Source organism: Elephantulus edwardii, unplaced genomic scaffold, assembly GCF_000299155.1.
Source record: "Elephantulus edwardii isolate Elephantulus edwardi_28Jun2011 unplaced genomic scaffold, EleEdw1.0 scaffold00041, whole genome shotgun sequence".
Lineage (NCBI taxonomy): Eukaryota > Metazoa > Chordata > Mammalia > Macroscelidea > Macroscelididae > Elephantulus > Elephantulus edwardii.
In genome coordinates this window covers 8,081,661-8,097,968 of record NW_006399791.1, presented here as the reverse complement: position 1 = coordinate 8,097,968, position 16,308 = coordinate 8,081,661, and the positions used below count along the sequence as shown (strand labels likewise).

The 16,308-nt window shown below is 56.3% G+C and overlaps 1 protein-coding gene across 1 annotated transcript; it reads right to left on the bottom strand.

Annotated features, from left to right (window-relative positions):
- Nucleotides 1–259: 259 nt before the first annotated feature.
- On the bottom strand, nucleotides 260–14,872 carry KIF7 (kinesin family member 7). The gene is made up of 18 exons (XM_006885171.1): nucleotides 14,545–14,872; nucleotides 12,903–13,103; nucleotides 11,954–12,347; nucleotides 11,275–11,794; nucleotides 10,611–10,727; nucleotides 9,658–9,885; nucleotides 8,774–8,901; nucleotides 8,274–8,389; nucleotides 7,998–8,150; nucleotides 6,832–7,034; nucleotides 5,366–5,563; nucleotides 4,961–5,086; nucleotides 4,572–4,748; nucleotides 3,514–3,729; nucleotides 2,079–2,285; nucleotides 1,241–1,439; nucleotides 797–943; nucleotides 260–624 (listed from the first exon to the last, which is right to left on the bottom strand). Exons 1-18 carry the CDS (start codon nucleotides 14,870–14,872, stop codon nucleotides 260–262), a joined length of 4,023 nt encoding a protein of 1,340 aa, XP_006885233.1.
- Between the last annotated feature and the right edge of the window lie 1,436 nt (nucleotides 14,873–16,308).

Sequence of the window (16,308 nt, the reverse complement as noted above, 5' to 3'; positions counted from 1 at the left end):
GGTGGATTCAAGCCTCACGCCTTCGGGACTGCAGCGCAGCTTCTTGCCACGAGGCCACCAGGGCTTCCTAAGGTCCCACAATTCTTGAGCAACCCAAAAGGTAGCAATCAGCTGCTGTGGTTAAAGGGAGAGAGGGGCAATTTGCATATTATTTTTAAAACCCTTGAGCCTGGGCTGCCGACCCTAAGGCCTTCCCAGGAGTAAGATGGACCAGACGGCGGTAACAGCACCTTCCCGCAAGGCGGGGTCTGCCCAGTGCCTACAGCGGGTTCTTCCTGACATCGATCATCCCTGGGCTGGCCCTCCGCAGTTCCCGCCGGGGCTTGGGCAGGGCCCCCAGGTTCCAGGGCAGCGCCCCCTCCGAGACAGACAGCCCTCGGCCCACCAGGGCCTCGGCCACCTCCCGCTGCCGGGGCTCCTCAGGGCCCTGCTCGTCACTGCACAGGCTCGAGCGCTTCCATGTCAGCGGCAGCGGAGCGCGGACCAAATCCCGCACCTCCTCGCGGGGTCGGGGGACCCCCTCGGTGAGGGGGTGCTGCCACGGAACCTCGGGGGCCTGGTGAGCATCTTCTTCATTTCCAGGGAGTTGTCTGTTTTCCGGACACACGGTCCTCTTCTCCCCACCTGTCACCAAGAACACCCTGGTTAGTGATGGGGCACAGATACCGGCAGTGACCCTGCCAAGCGGCCTACGTGATGACTCAGGAAATGAGGGGAGTCTCTAAGGTCTCCCCAGGACAAAGGAATAGGTCATGGCTGCTAGGCAGACCAGAGCCCAAGGACAAAGGGAATTTACCCCTGTTCTGGCCTGCAGCATTCAGGCTACTGAGCTTCTGCTTTAGCTCCTGGTTCATCCACACGTGACGGCCCAGTTCCTTCTCCAGCGTTTGAATCCTGGACTCGTAGTGCCTCTTGCTGTCCGCTAACCCTTCCCCAAGGTGGTCTAGGGAGAAAAGGCAAGAGCTTGAGGGTGGTGGGCAGGAGTGGGCGGGGCCTGCAAGAATTGATAGCTCTGGTGGGCGCGGCTTGGGAGGGCTGCTGGACTGGGCGGGCGGGGCCTGCGACGGCTGCTGGCTTGGAAGGGTGGGGCCTGAGAGTTGGATCAGGGAGGGGCGAGGCCTGTGCGCTCTGGTTTAGGAAGGGGCGGGGCCTATGAGATCAGTGGACCGAGCCCTATGTGGACTGCTGACTGGCCAAGACCTCACAACAAGACGGCCTGTGGTCCTCCCACCAGCGTCACCTCGGCTCTGCTGCAGGAGCAGCTGCATGTTCTGCTCGTGCCCTTTCTGCTGCAGCGTCAGCTGGCGGTCCATCTCCAGGCGCTGCCGTTCCAGGGCCACCTCCAGCCAGTAGACCAGCCTCTGCTGTTCCTCGAGCTGCATCTCCAGCTCCGAGAAGGCGATCTGCTGCTGATGCTGCTCCTCTCGGAGCGTCACCACCTGGGCCAAGGCCAGGTCAGGCTCAGGCCCAGCCACTGGTTCCCTCCACTAGACAGTCCCTTAAATAACTGAGTCTCCTCTGCCGAATCCCAGGCACCACCTCAGCAGTGTTCTGAGCAACAACCTCTAAATGGCTTACGTTGTCCTTCAAAATGAAAATGACCGCCATCCCTGCCTCAAACTCCCAGCCCATCACTGAGCAGGCTAGAGCCTCAGGCGGTGGAGTATCATCAGTGCCAGGGTTTCTCAACCTTAGCACATCTAGGCCCAAAAGTTCTTTTGTGCAGAGCTGTCCAATGTATTTATTGTAGGGCGTTTAGCAACATCCCTAGAGATTTATAACATGCGCATCCCCCTACCACATTGTAACCCAAACTGTCTTTAGACATGGTCACTTGTCCCCTGGGAGGCAAAGCCCTTGTGAAGGACTTATCTGGACAAGGCATTCTGAAGCTTGCCTCAAACGGAAAACAGTTCATAGCTTCGTTACATAAAACAAGCTCTAAAGTGGCAGGAATGGAGACAGGCTGGTCTTGATTCTGTCCCCAAACAAGGAAGAAATGAGGCATTTGCTGAAGCATCAGAACCCACAGGAAGGTCCCAGAAGGAGAAGGCAGGGTTCACAGAGAGGCGACCCACCTTGTCAAAGTATTTGCAGAGGAGAGCTCTGGTCTCTGAGGATGAGAGGTAGCTGAGCTTGGCCATGAGGTTCATCTCGCACTGGGACAGCAAGGAAGCCGAGGCTCGCAGCACTCGCTGGCGGCACGTGATGGCCTCATTCTTATACTCGATGGCAGCGTCCAGGGCCTCGATGGCCTCATCCAGCTGGAACAGTGTCCGCTCCTCCTGCAAGGAAATGGGTGTATACAGTGGGGGCATCGGGCTTCCACTACCTCAGAGTACCTGCTCCCTGACAAGGCCTGGGCAAACATGGGGCAGCCAGAGCCATACTTGGCCACAAAATGTGCCTTTATGGGTCCCTTCAGCTTAAGAAGGGAGCTCTGGTGGCCTAGTGGTGAGTAAATGGGCTTCATTATGAATTTCATGTGGTTTGGATCCACCAGCCATTCTGCAGTAGAAAGGTGGGCAGTCTCCTCCAGTGAGATTGAATGCCTCTGAAAACCCACTGGAGGGTCAGCTATAGGTTGGTTCTAACTTGGCAGGCAATATCCTCCTAAGAAGTGAATTGGTGCATTAAGAGAGAGGTGCCCACTATGGGGAAGCTTTGCCCTCTACTTGAGGCCAGCATGAGAACCAGTCACTGCTAAAAGACTGAGGAACACCTCAGTGATCTCAACACAGGAAACCTAAAGTCCACACCAGCTGGGGGACAGGGCAAGGTGTGTAACAAGCTCTGTGCGGTCTGCTGGCTGCTTTAGGTTAGCCCAGGTTTTCTCTGCCCCTCGGGGGGAAGCACATTGGACCATGAGGTCCATTAAGTGTGTGACACACATTTCCATGCAGGGAGTTGAAGCATGTGTGGCTGGGGCTTGTTGTTATGTGCCGTCGAGTCGCCTGCGACTCATAGCGAGCCTATGTACAACAGCCCTAAACTCCACTCTGTCCTGTGCCAATTGCACTGTCTCTGACACTCCCATCCCAATTATCCTAGTCACTGAATCAATCCACCTCATAGAGGGCCTTCCTCTCCTGTGCCGTCCTTCCACCCTCCCAAGCATGATGTCCCTCTCTAAGGACCGGTCTCTCCTCACAACATGTCCAAAGTAAGTTAGACGGAGCCTCAGAATCCTTGCCTCCAAGGAGCCACCTGGTTTAACCCTCTCCAGGACAAATCTGTTTGTTTTCCTAGCAGTCCATGGTATTCTCAATACTCTTAGTGAGCATAAATCCAGGCTCCAGCTCGAAGGCAACTGAAGGTCAGTCATGGCCTCTGTGTCAGTCAAGCAGCTGACGCACTCACCAGCCCCACCCTCTGCCTTTTTGGACCCAGGACACAGAGGACGGAGGAGGGAGCCTGTCCAACAGCAGCAAGGCTGACGCCCAGCAGCGCCAGAGCTGGTGGCTGAGGAGAACGGGTGGACAGACAGACAAGTGCTGGCGGCCTGGGGTGTACCTCGGGGGATAGCAGGCTGCCCTGCCTCAGCTTGGTGTCGATCTCCAGGCGCTGCTTCAGCAGCAGGTCCTTCTCCTGGCGCAGGGTGTCGATCTCCCCGCGGATCTGCTGCTGACTGTGAGCACTGCCCTGCCGCAGCTGCCCACTCTTCTCTGAAAGCTCCTTCTCCAGGTGCTCCAGCCGGCTGGACACTCGCACAATGTCCTCGCTGAGAGCCTAGGGCAGCAGCAACAAGGATAAGAGAAAAGCAGGCACCGCCCCACAGGAGTCACACAGGAGGTCATGGGCCCTTCCTTCCAGGAACCCACGGAGAGGGAATGGAGACAGTCCCAGAAAAGAACTTCAGTGTGCAGTTCAGGGGAGGCAGCAGAGATGGCCAGGACATGGGCAAGCAGGGCGTGTCTGACAAGGAAGGGCCTGAGCCAACATGGAGAGGGATGGTCTGTTGTGTGTGGGAATCAGCAGCCCTTCCAGAAGCCTGATGTGGGAGAGAGCAAGGTCAAAGGAAGCTAAGGATGAGCAGTGCAGCCCGAAAGCCCTTGGATGTCACAGAGGACATCCGTGAACCACTGTGGTCTGACTACAGCTGTGGGAATCTGCCACAAGCTGTCCCTGGAATAGGCTCTGGGTTTGAATCTGACATGACCACTTTAATCGTCTTAGAACACAATGATTCCATTTGACATAAGAAGCTAAAACTTGGAAGCTGGCCCTCCTGCTTGATCTCCCTATTAAAAAAGAGGTACAGGTCTCCAAAGGCTTTCTCTTTCTTGCCACACCACCTTTCCATACTTGCTGCTCTTTATTCTACCTGCACAGACCCAGAAAAGGTGGTTAATGGGAGAAATGGCTGTGAGATGGACACTTGAAGAAGCTCCTCAACCCCAGCCTCACAGAGTCCTAAAGCCCTGGGGTTCCTGAGGATCCATGGACCGTAGCCCAGGAAAACTTCCTCTGGCCAGGCTTCACCTGACAGGAGACCACGTCGGGGACCCTCACCGGTGGGAGCATCACCCGGAAGGACCTCACTGAGTAGGTCTCCCCCGGCAAGGCCTCACCTGGCTGGACCTCAGCCGTTTGCTCTCCAGCCCCGTTTTCTCCTGCATCAGGGCCTCTTTCTTGGCCAGGATGGCCTCCCGCTTGTGCAGCTCCTCCCCCAGCTCCTCCAGCGCCCGGCGCTGCTGCAGGACCTTCTCCATCTCCAGGTCCAGCCACTTCTTCTGCTCCTCAATCTTCTGAGAAGAGGGCAGGCAGGAGGGGGCTCAGTTCTCACCTCTGACTCTCCAGGCCAAAGTCCAACCAGGGGAAGGGTCTATGTACCCCAGCCGCCCCCTGAAGGCCCTGGGTATGGGCCATGGGGCCCGGCCAGCCTGAGGGGGTCTCCGAGTGCAGGTTCAGCCCAGCGCTCGCCCCACCTTGCTGACCGCCCCCTCCGCCGGGGTCCCACCTGCTGCTGCTCCAGGCTGACCACGGAGCCGTTGCTGCCGCTGCGCCGCTTCCTCTGGAATGCAGCGATCTCCTCCGTCTTGATCTTGAGGATCTTTTGCTGCTGCTCATGCTTCAGCTCCAGCTCCTGGAAGTGCAGGACTACTAATGGCATTGGCACCTCACCAAAGCCCGCAGGACTGCCCCACCTCCTGACACGGCCCTGCCGGCTACCCCCAGCCTCATCCCCTCCACATCCCCAGGGCAGGTACACAGAAGCAAGCATGTCCCTGCCTGCCACAGGATGCCAGGCACCCTGCCACCACAATCTCACTCTCGCCTGGAACTTCCTAGCACTGGCTTCATTTTCGGATGAGAACACAAACTCGGAGAGGCTACTTTTCCTGAGCCCGAGGGGCGGCCCCACCTTGACGCGGTGCTGGCGCTTGCTCATCTCCGTCTCCAGGCGCCGCTTCTGCTCCGTCTCCTCGCGCAGCCGCCTCTGCAGCTGGCCCTGCTGCTGCCGCATGAGTTGCACATTCCTCTCCAGCTCCTGCAGCCGCTTCTCGCTCTGTGCCGACAGGGACACCAGCCGCTCTGTCGCCTGCTTCTTCTCCTTCAGCACCTGGGACCGACAACACCTCCGCTGGGTCACCAGGGGCTACCACGAGAGCCTGGCGCTCCCCAGGGGAGAGTGAATGGACAGGCAGACAGACAGGTGAAAAAGCAGGTGGGCGGCTGCGGGACCCTTAACAGTACTGGCAGCTAGTGCCTCAAAGAACAAGTCTGCCTTGGAGGAAGCAACCAGAGTGTTCCTTAAAGGCAAGAATAGGGAAGCTGCCTCTCACATACTTTGGGCTGAGAGGGTCCAGTCCTGGGACAAGGACATCATACTAAAGACCCTCAAGAAGGTAGGTGGACATGCGTGACCATAACAAGGGGCTCGAGCACATCAGAGATGGTGGAGATGGGACAGGACAGAACAAGGTTCAGACCCATTGTTCATGGCAGTCAACTCGATGGCACCTGACAACAACGATGCCTCTGAGGTATTTTCCAAGCCCTGGATGAAGTGCTTCGTATGCATTAAATAATCCTAATAACATTATGAAAAGGTATGATTACTTAGTTAGTAGTAAGAAGTTGTGCTGCCATCTCAGAGGCACGTGGTTCAAATCCACCAGCTGCTCCATGGCAGAAGGATGGGCAGTCTCCTTCCATGTGATTGACTGTCTCTGAAAACCCACTGGAAGATCAGCTATGGGTTGGTATACAACAACTATGTTACAGATTAGAAAACTGAGGCAAGAGGTTAGAGAATGTGACCAAGGATATTTAACAAATGGAACTGAGTCTGGCTCCAGAGCTCAAGCGCCCACCTTTCTGCTTGTGTTGTCTCTTGTGATGGAGGGGTCAGCGGACAGAGGGTGGGATGACAGGAAAGCGAAAACAGGATGGACAGATAATGTATGTCTTGACACAAATGGTGGAGGGATACATGGATAAATGGACAGTTGGTCACATGAGCTGATAAAGGGATAAGCAGATGGATGGACTGAATGACAAGGACTGACAGGTGGACAGAGGGGTGATGGAATGGAGGACTGAGTGAACAGACAGAAGGGAGAGTGGACAGACATGTAGCAGGAGAGGAGGGCTGTGTGATGCAGAGTGGACTTTCTTCAGGTGCCCCCTCACCAGGTAGGGCCCCCTTCACCAGTTGTCTCTGATGCAGGGGTTAAGGCAGCCCCCTATGCTGCCAGCCCCACCCTGGGAACATGGAGGGAGTGTACATCACCAGCCAGGGATGCAGTCCGGAGGACCCCACAAAGCCCTGATCCCTGGGTCCCATGTCTGGGAGGCCAGAGCCGTCACCCCGGCCCTAACACTGACCTGCACCTGGCTCTGGGCAGCGGCGACCCTCCTGCGGAACTCCTGGAGCCGGGAACGCTCACCAGCGTCCTGAGGCTCACGGCCCTCCAGCTCCCGCAGCTGCCTCTGACCTTCGCTCAGCTCGGCCCGCACCCTCTCAGCCTCCTGCTCCAGCTCCCGGATGCGCTGGCTGTGCTGGCGGTTCAGGGCCTGGGCAGCCTTCCCTGGAAGTGGTGCTGTGTCAGCATGCCGCCCCCTCCCTGGTGAGCCTGTCGTTACCCTGGGAGCCCCTGCAGATCCCTCTGTTACAGCACCTGCACAGACCTTACCAAGCCTCAGTGCCACCACTACTGTGAATGGCTCAACATTTTTCTTTAAATCAACTCATTTTTTCATTAACCTCACTCTCAGTGCTGACACTAGGAAATTACAGGTTACCAGTGTTTTTTTCCCCCTAGTGTACATTAATAGAAATACATAACTTGAGCCTGCTCACAACTAAGCCTCCAGAACAAATCTCCATTTGCAGGAAATATGGGAGAGGAGCACATTAAGTGCCAACCAAAGAAAGCATGTAAACACAGAATTTTCTGGAATATTCCAGAAAACTAACTGGGTGAGTGGCCATCCTGTGGGGAGGGGCTGAGCCAGGAACCCACCCACCACCCCGTGGCTTGAGAGCCCTGGCTCCTTGAAAACCCACTGTCATCAAGACAGTGCTGACTCGTAGCAACCAGACAAGAACCGTCCCAGGTCTCCAAGGCTTCCCAATCTTTCCCTAAAGGCCCTCATCTTCACAGGAGCAGACTGCCACATGCTGCTCCAGTAGAGCATTTGGTGAGTTCGAATCCCTGCCCTCTTGCTTAGCATTTGAGTACTTAAACCACTGCACTATCCACAGCCCTTCCCCCTTCCACACTGACAACTCTGCAAGTCAGAATCAATACAGAGCTGGTGTTCCACCTGGTTTCTGTGGCTGTGAATCACACGAGAGGGCACTGCCCATCTATTTCCTATGAAGATGCTGGTAGTATCAAACCACCAGAGAGGGGCGCCCTTTAGTTAGCCGTACAACTGTCTCTAGACCAGGTCACCAGAGTGGCCCCTAAGACAGCAGAGACGCCATGGCCATGAACGGGAAGCCATGCACGAGTGGAGCCCCCCTCCCCGGATGCCCACGGAAGCACCTGTGCGGACCAGCTCTCCGATGAGCTCCTCCTTCATGCGGATGTTGATGGCCAGCTCCCGGATTTTCTGCTGCGCCTGCGCCAGCCGCCACTCAGAAGCTGTGGCAGCGGGGGCCTGGCGAGGCCTTGTCGGGGCTTGGCTCCCAACAACCGCTGCAACAGACAAGCTGATAGTGAGAAAAGACCAGAAGGGGTGGGGAGAACATGGCCTGGGTAGGAGTGATGGCTGGGCAGCCATACCAACCAGGTGGTCAGAGCAAACCCCACTCAGCTCACCTCTGGGCCCTGGCATGGCTGCACCCAGCTCCTCGAGGCGAAGCTCTGGGCCCTTCTTGTCGGATGGACTCCCTGAATGGGCCCCCATCTTCCGGCTCCAGCTGCTGATCCCATTTCTGGAAGGTGGAAGAAGGAGGCTGCACCCCTCCCCAGTCCCTACCCCTGCTCGGTCACTTCCCAGGCTAGGAGGGAGAAAGGAAGGCCACGAGGCCCTCATCCTCCAGCATCAAACATAAACCCAGAATGCAAGTCTCACAGAACTCTGCCCCTTGGAGACTCCTGGCAACTGGGGCAACATAGGCTCCCCCAGACCTCCTACTTGACCGTGAATCCAAGCCCTGCCTGCTCTCCCTCCAGGACCAGCTGAAAGGCTGTAGAGAAGGTACCCCGAGACCTGAGAGGCACAGCAGTGTGGCATGCATGGTTGCCAGGGGAGGAAACAGCTAAATTCCACCTCACCCGGGCCTGGCGCTTAGCAGGCGGGGGTAGATCCCACTCACCTGCGCTGGTGCAGGGTCCTCTGGGGTGCCTCCTCCTCCTCCTCCTCCTCCTCTGAGGTGGTTGATGAACTGCTCCCTAGCCTGTCCACCTCCACCAACTTGGTGCCAACTTGCTTGTCACCGGTCAGCTGTCAGGGAGGGTCGGGTTTCACAGCAGGTACCTCGGGTGTCCTTATCAGTCCATTTCCCACCCAACCCCACTATGCACATGCGCCATGCCTGCTGCGCGCGCCCCGCCCCCCATCTCTGCCTCCGCCCAGCCCTGTCTACCTTCACTATCTAGCTCGAATGACACCTCACAGGAAGTCTTTCCACCTAGGTAGAGGCTAGTGCTTCCTCCTTGACCCCAGCTCCCAGAACACCAGGGACTCCTCTTATGATACCGATTGTACCTTAAGAACAAGCTGTCTGCACTCAAGTCTATCTTACCTCACCCAAAAGATATGTGTATGAGTGGAGATGACAGCTGTGTGTCCCCCAAGTCGCAAACCCAAGTCGCCCCCCACAGCCCCCGGGTCTTTAGAGCTGAGAGACCCAGAAGTTTTTAAGCAGATGTGGGAGAAGCTGTCCAAAAGAACCCATTTGGAAAAACCTGAGCAGGCGACCAAGGCTCAGAGACAGATGAAGGTTCAAAGGAAAAGCAAATGTGCAGAGAGCCATTCAGAGTGTTCTCTCTGTGGAATATGGCAACTTCCTGCAACTTCCCATTCACTACCAGAAACCACAACTTCTTCACCCCAAGCAATCTCCAGCCACCCCACCTGACCCCTCTGGAGGCTCAACAGTCCCTAAATCCCAGACTTTCTTTTAGGGACACCAACAGAACCATCTGACTTCTCAGAGCTGGTCTTCGCCCAGCACAGAGACTGCGTCCACCTCCTCACCTCTCCCCACTGCTCAGGATCAGCGTCATCTCCAGGAAGGCAGGCAGAGGGCACCGTGCCCAGCCCATGGGCGTAGGCACCCCCCAGGGGGGCTGTGTGAGGCCGGGGCACAAAAGATGTGGGAGGCAAGCCCTGCAGAAGCCCGCAGCCCCCCCAGCCAGGCCGCACCAGCTCCAACCGCAACCGCAGCTCTGCCATCTCCTCCTGCTGTTCACGCAGACGGTCACTCTGTAAGACAGCCAGGGTGACGATGGGGACACACAGAGGGGTCAGGGACGCTCAGCAACAGGCGGAAAACGTAAGAGCAGGACTGTGGTCATCCGGCCTCCTTTGGGCTAAAACACACACAACAAGGCCTGTGGAAGTCAAATTCAGAGGAATGGAACGCCTCAAACTCACACAGGCAGCGTGGGAGACTGGGCTAGGGAAGTACCAAGGTCTGTAGGGTCGGACCAGAGATGACCAAAGATGTAACTAAAACCAACATGAGCTGTGATGCCTTGTTGCACTGCCAACTCACAGGCATGCGTTGTGGTTCGAATCCACCAGCTGCTCCGCAAGAGAAAGATGGGCAATCTCCCCCAGTTACGAGAAAGCCTCCATCACCATTTCATTCGGGTTTAAATTCTCACTCCACCCAGCTCACCCTTCCTGCCAGCCCTCCACTTCCGACGACTGCCACCAGGGGGCGGAAACAACTAAGGGTCAGTCCTGTCACCAAGGACTAGGATGCACCCTCGCATCCCGCTGTCCCATCTACCATGGTGCTGCTCGTTACCATCCAGCAAAGCTGTGCTACCCAACAGCCCACCCTGGCAGCCCATCCACACTGTTTCTATCCCTAACCTCTACGTTCCACTCATCTCATCCGTTTCTACATGCCCTGCCAGCCAGCTCCACAAATTCCCCCTTCCTATCCCAGTTCAGATTTCACCGGCTCCAGGTGACCCCACCTGCAGTTTGTACTGCTCCATGGCGTCCTCCAGCGCAGCCAGGAAGTCTCGGTTCTCCTCCTCCAGCCGAGCCACCTGGCTCTGTAGTGTCAGCAGTTGCTGCGCCCCCTCATCTTCCTGTGGGGGCAGGCAGTGAGGTTTCAGAGTGGGGCTGCCCAGGCAAGTCTTCCCCTGGGACACAGGGCCCACTCCACCCTGCCACCAGCTCTCCTGCCACTACTGCTTACTGTTCCAAGTCACGCCTGCAGGGGGCGCTCCAGATGAAGGGCGAGGAGCATACACAACCCAGACCTCACCGGTCCAGGGTCCCTTCTGAAAGTCTATTTATCCACTTCTAGTAATTAATCATACTTTTATCAATAATAATAACGCTGCTGTAAGAACAACTTAAATCTTCACTAGCATGCTGAGCTCTGCTTCTGCATTCAGCCCTAATAATATCGCCAGGTGGTTGGTTATCCCTATCATACAAAGGGGACCTCAGGGCCCATAATGAGGTTAAGAAAAGTGTGACTAAGGTCATCAGCATAAGTGACTGAATTCTGAATGCGCCCTGCTAAGGGCCAGGCAGCCAGTTGCAGTTGGATGTGCGAAGCCCCTCTCTCAGCCGCCCCTTCCTCTCCCCACTCCCGGAGTGGTGGCGCAGTCAGGCGCCCTTGGCCACCTTTCGCCCTCGCGGCCCCGGCGCGGTCCGGTCCTCGGCGGCAGAGGCGCTCTCAATGCCGCTGTCGGGCCCAGAGGCGGAGCTCAGCGCGCTGCGCTCCCCCTCCACTGCGCACAGCCAGTCGCGCACTTTGCGCGCAGCGGCGCCGGGCAGCCCGGGCTCCGACTGCAGCTGGCGCAGGAGGCTGCAGGCCGCGTCAGCGCGGGCCCGGCAGCGCGCGCACTCGGCCTCTGGGCGGGCGGCCACAGGGTGTGCGGCGGCGGTTGCTGGGCCACGCCGGCCCCGGTGGATGATGCGTGTCTCCGAGCGATGCCGCGGGGGACGCACTCCAGCCACCACCACCTCCTCTGACGCCCTTTCGGCCTCTGGCCGCCAGTTGATGGTGGCGCGATTGCGGATGTTCTGGGCCCGGCTGGCATAGTTTAGAGTGTTGAGCGTCTCATCAAAGTCGGAGGAGGAGGGGCTAACGCAGGCGATCATCACGGTCTTGGCATTACCCCCAAGTGAGTCTTTGAGGATCCTGAGGATGCCGAGGATAAAGGGTGTCAAGGGGCCACAATGTGCAAAGCCACCCCAAGCTTGGAATCAGGCTTGAGTCCCCTGCATGGCCTTGGCCTGGGACAGGAGTCTCCGGAAGTCAGAGGGGCTTGTACAGCAGATGACAGAAAGGGGCGCTCACCGGGTGATCTTGGAGTCTCGATAGGGAACGTGGCTGCCCCTACGCTGGGAGTCGCCCAGGGCGCTGATGACGTTGCTCAGTGCCAGGAGGCTGCTGTTGATCTGGATACTCTCCTTGAGCCGCTCGCCTGTGCTGCCCGTCTTGAGCACCCTCTCGGAGCCCGCCAGGTCCACAAAGTGGAACTTGGAGACCAGCAGATGGCCAGCGGCAGGGCGGGGCAGGCGGCTGGGGGCTCGTCCACGCTGCTCCAGGGTCACAGTGAAGACCGTGTGGGAGCGGCTGGAGAGTCGGTTGAGGTGCGTGGCCCCCGTGTGCCGCGCTGCATTGCCCATCTCCAGCAGGCTCAGCACCTCGTCAAGGCCTTCCACGTCCACCTCTTTCACCCCACACAACACTGCGGGCAGAGCGGCCTTGAGACCAGGGCAGCAGCCGCCCCGCACTGATCAGGCACGCAGGACAGCTAGGTGGGCCTAGTCCCCTCTCTGTTCCTCCTAGCCCGGGTGCCTTCTCTCCACGCCCACGGTGTCGGTCACATCAGCGTGAGCTTCAGGGACTAAGCTCTACCCGCTATCCCCACCCCTGTAACTCCCTCTGGAAGCAGAAGTATACATAGAGCTTCTGGAGACAGAGCCAAATAAGGGGCTATTCCTTGGAGAGGTATGATGCTGGGAAACATGGAGGGTCAGAGAAGGAGAGGAAGACCCTCGACCAGGTGGACTGACACGGTGACTGCTGCAATGGGCTCTTGTGTGTCAGGAAGTGTGAAAATGGCACAGGGTAGGGCAGAATTCAGAACTGTTGTTCACAGGGTCGCTATGAGTTGTACTTGGTTCAAAGGCACCTAACAACAACACCACCCTGGGCAGTAAGATCCCTCTCAGAGAATGAAACCACCTTAAGCCTGGTGCCCCACTCCAGTCCTGCTGAGGGAAGGGGACAGGGGTCCTACCAATATTCCCTCGGTCATCTTCCCGAAGCTGGATGTCCCGGCTGGCAGTGCCCACTTCAAGCAGGTCTCGGAACTCTTCTTTGTATACTTCAAGGTAGGACACGTGCACCAGACAGTCAAGCAGGTCATTCTCATCAATCAGCTTGAAGGCCTCAGCCATGGCCCGAGGGATGATGCCCTGTTCATCCTCATGGAGAGAAGCTGGGGAGACAGCAAAGGCCTCCTGCCACCTTGCTACAACAGGCTGGAGGATGCAACTCCAGTGTGGAGAAGGCAGCGGCAGAAGCCACGATGGGCTGGGCAGCCGGAGCCAGGCCATGCTCCACAGTGGCCAGGGGTTGGCTGGGGCAGGCTATCGAACTCAGCTGTATAACCAGCCCTTTCAGGATGCAAGCATCCCATTCACACATCCCAACAGAAGATCAGACACCACTGACTTGCTCCTTGTAAAAGAAACTTCACAACCATTGCCTTTAAGCAGTTACTACCCAAAATCAAGCACACTGCCATCATGTCATTTACAACTCATGGTGACTTCCATCAGGTTTCCAAAATTCTAAATCTTAAGGGGAGGAGACTGCCTCATCTGTCTGCCACACAGCAGCTGGTAGATTCAAACCTCCAAGCTTTCAGTTAACAGCCTAACAAACACACTAAACCATTACCTAAGTAAAATTCCTTTTAAATTCATCCCAAGGATGGAAGCAGTTGGGAGATAATCAAAACAGCACTCTTCATAATTTTTCTTTTTCTTTCTTTTTTTTTTTAAAAAATGCCTCCTAAAAGGGCTCAGTTCTTAGAAAAAGGCATCACACTGAGAAAGATGGAGGGTTAGACAAAAAGAGAAAGACCCCCAGTAAGATGGACTGACAGTGACTGTAGGGCAAGTTCCCCATCTGTGGCCCTTACAGTCACCACGAGTCATAGCCAACTTGACAGCACTAACAACAAGATACAATAGGGCATCTGGTTGAAAAAATTACTTTCTTTTCAGAATGGAATGCCAGCTAGCCATTAAAACACCAGAACGATGAACACTTAGTGACATGGAAACAAGCCCATGATAAAGTAATAATTAACGAAAGCAAGCTACAAAATGACGCGTATAATAGAATTCCTTCTCTGAAAAGTCTATCATCTTCACAGACAAAGCAACTGAAAGCTAACAGGGTGCAAGCTCTCTGGAAGACAGGACAAAGTTATTATTTTTTGTGTGCTTTTTCCTCTATTTTCTACCACAAAACAACTGTGCAACTTAAGAGAAAGCAGTTTGTGTTACATAAAAAGGGGCAATCCCTTCCATGAATACAGTATCCCTCTCCCAAATTTCACCAAGGAATCTCCCTGCTCCCATTAGCCAAAGTCCTTTTCTTCCAGGACAAACTTTCTCCCCTCTCAGCTGCCTGACTAGAACTTGGATTCCTGATCTCTGGCAGCTACGCTGTTGACTTCTGAAGAGGTCTTACCTCATCTCTACAGACTTGAGAAGGCCTCTCAGCTCCAAGGATCGATTTTACCTGCTCAGCCCAGCCTGGCCCAATGACATGACTGGTCCCACCTTGGGCTGCAGATCTCTGTGTAAACATCTCCCCTACCCCCAACACACACCCCAGGACCTCTCCCTTCCCTCAGGGACACTCACCCACACTGGCCTCTCCCATGGTGTACGTCTTTCCAGAGCCTGTCTGACCATAGGCAAAGACAGTGGCATTGAAGCCCTCAAAGAAAGCCTCCAGGAGGGGCTGCACACAGGCCTGGTATACAGCTTCCTGCCCAGCGTCCTCTGCCAGCACCACATGGAAACCAAAATGGCGGTCCCGGCCCAGGGTGACACGGCCACACTCGGCCTCCACCTGCAAGCAGCTCTGGTGCCCATGCAGCAACTCCTTGGGTAGCAGTGGGCGGACTCGAAGGGCCACTCTCACCGGGGCCTCCTCTGCCCCTGGGGGCTTCTGTGCCTCCAGCCCCATGATGACAGGGTCCAAGGGCTGCTCCTGGCCCTGCTGAGAGAAGAGGTCCCTGTCATTAGCACCTGGACTCCAGAACTGGACGCATCTGATTGCTGGGGACCTGGAGCCAGATCCTGCAGCTCCCAACCTTGGGGGGACTGAGGGGATGGTGGCCAAAGTTCACAAAGTCCCATGCACCCAAGCTGGGGCCCAAATGATGCAGGGGATGCACTACAGTCCCACATAGCAGTAATGCATGGTTTATATCACCTCAAAAGAAGACCCTAACTCTTCCCCTGCAACCCATCTCCTTGAATACACACACACACACACACACACACACACACACATATCCAGTACACCCACACTCCTCCAGTGACTAAAATCCTCCTGGATTTTCCATGGCCCCTGCCTTTGTCCACACACACGACCAGACTCCCACCACCAAATCTTGCCTATCCCTCTCCTGAAAGACCTTCCCGCCTGCTTCTCCTATCCTGACGTGGGCAGGGACATTCTCACAGGATGGTTTTACCAGTCTTCTCTCTGGTCTCTGTTCCCCTGGCCCCTTCACCGCAAAAGACAGGGACATCTTTCAAAAAAGCAAATGATACTGTCCTCACCACCCCGCAGCCCCAAAGGCTCCCCATTGTCCTTGGTATTCAGAACATCAACCTTGACCCTGCACACCTTGACCTGGCACCTCTTCCTGTAACCTCAGGTCGTCTCTGTCTGCCCACTCTTTCGGCCAAAGCCCCCTTCCCCCTCAAGCTCAGGCTGAACTTCTTCTTCAAGGGGCTAAGGGACAAGCTCAGTTTCTAGGCTCTGCTCTGTCCTCCTCAGTGCCTGTCCTCGCCTCCAATCAGTCAGTCACTGGCTACTCTCCGGTGTTATTTCCAGACTGAGAGTTTAGCGACAGGGACACCCTTTGTCCCTCTTGAGCAGTATCTCCAGGGCACGGCTCAGCACTCAGTAGCTGCCCAGTAAGAAAAATGTATCATCTTCACCCAAAAAATCTTGCCCATCCGTCACACTGTAGGGTATTCCTCACCCCATCCTCAGGCCCAAGGCACCTCTAACGTTTCACTTCTCTGCACACTTAACTGTTCATTCGTTCGTTCCTCCAAGCTTTCATTCAACCCCTGCTGAGTGTCCAGCCCTGGGGATATGGAGGTAACAGGGCCACGCAGTACGGAGCGGACTTGGCGCACCTCCACTACGCTCCAGGAGCCCCAAGTCAAGCGCCCCAGCGTCGGGCATCCCTCCCCACGGTGCTCGGACAACTGGTGAGTCGAGAGCAGACGATCGGAGGCCAGAGCGCCGGGGGTAGGGACTCCCGTAAAGTTTAGTGAAGTGATTACAAACGCGGGCGGAGCCCCGACAGCCTCGCGCTCGCTCCTCCTGGCCCGGCCCGAAGCTGGCCTCTCTGTCCTCTGATTTCGGGAACCCGAGCGCTG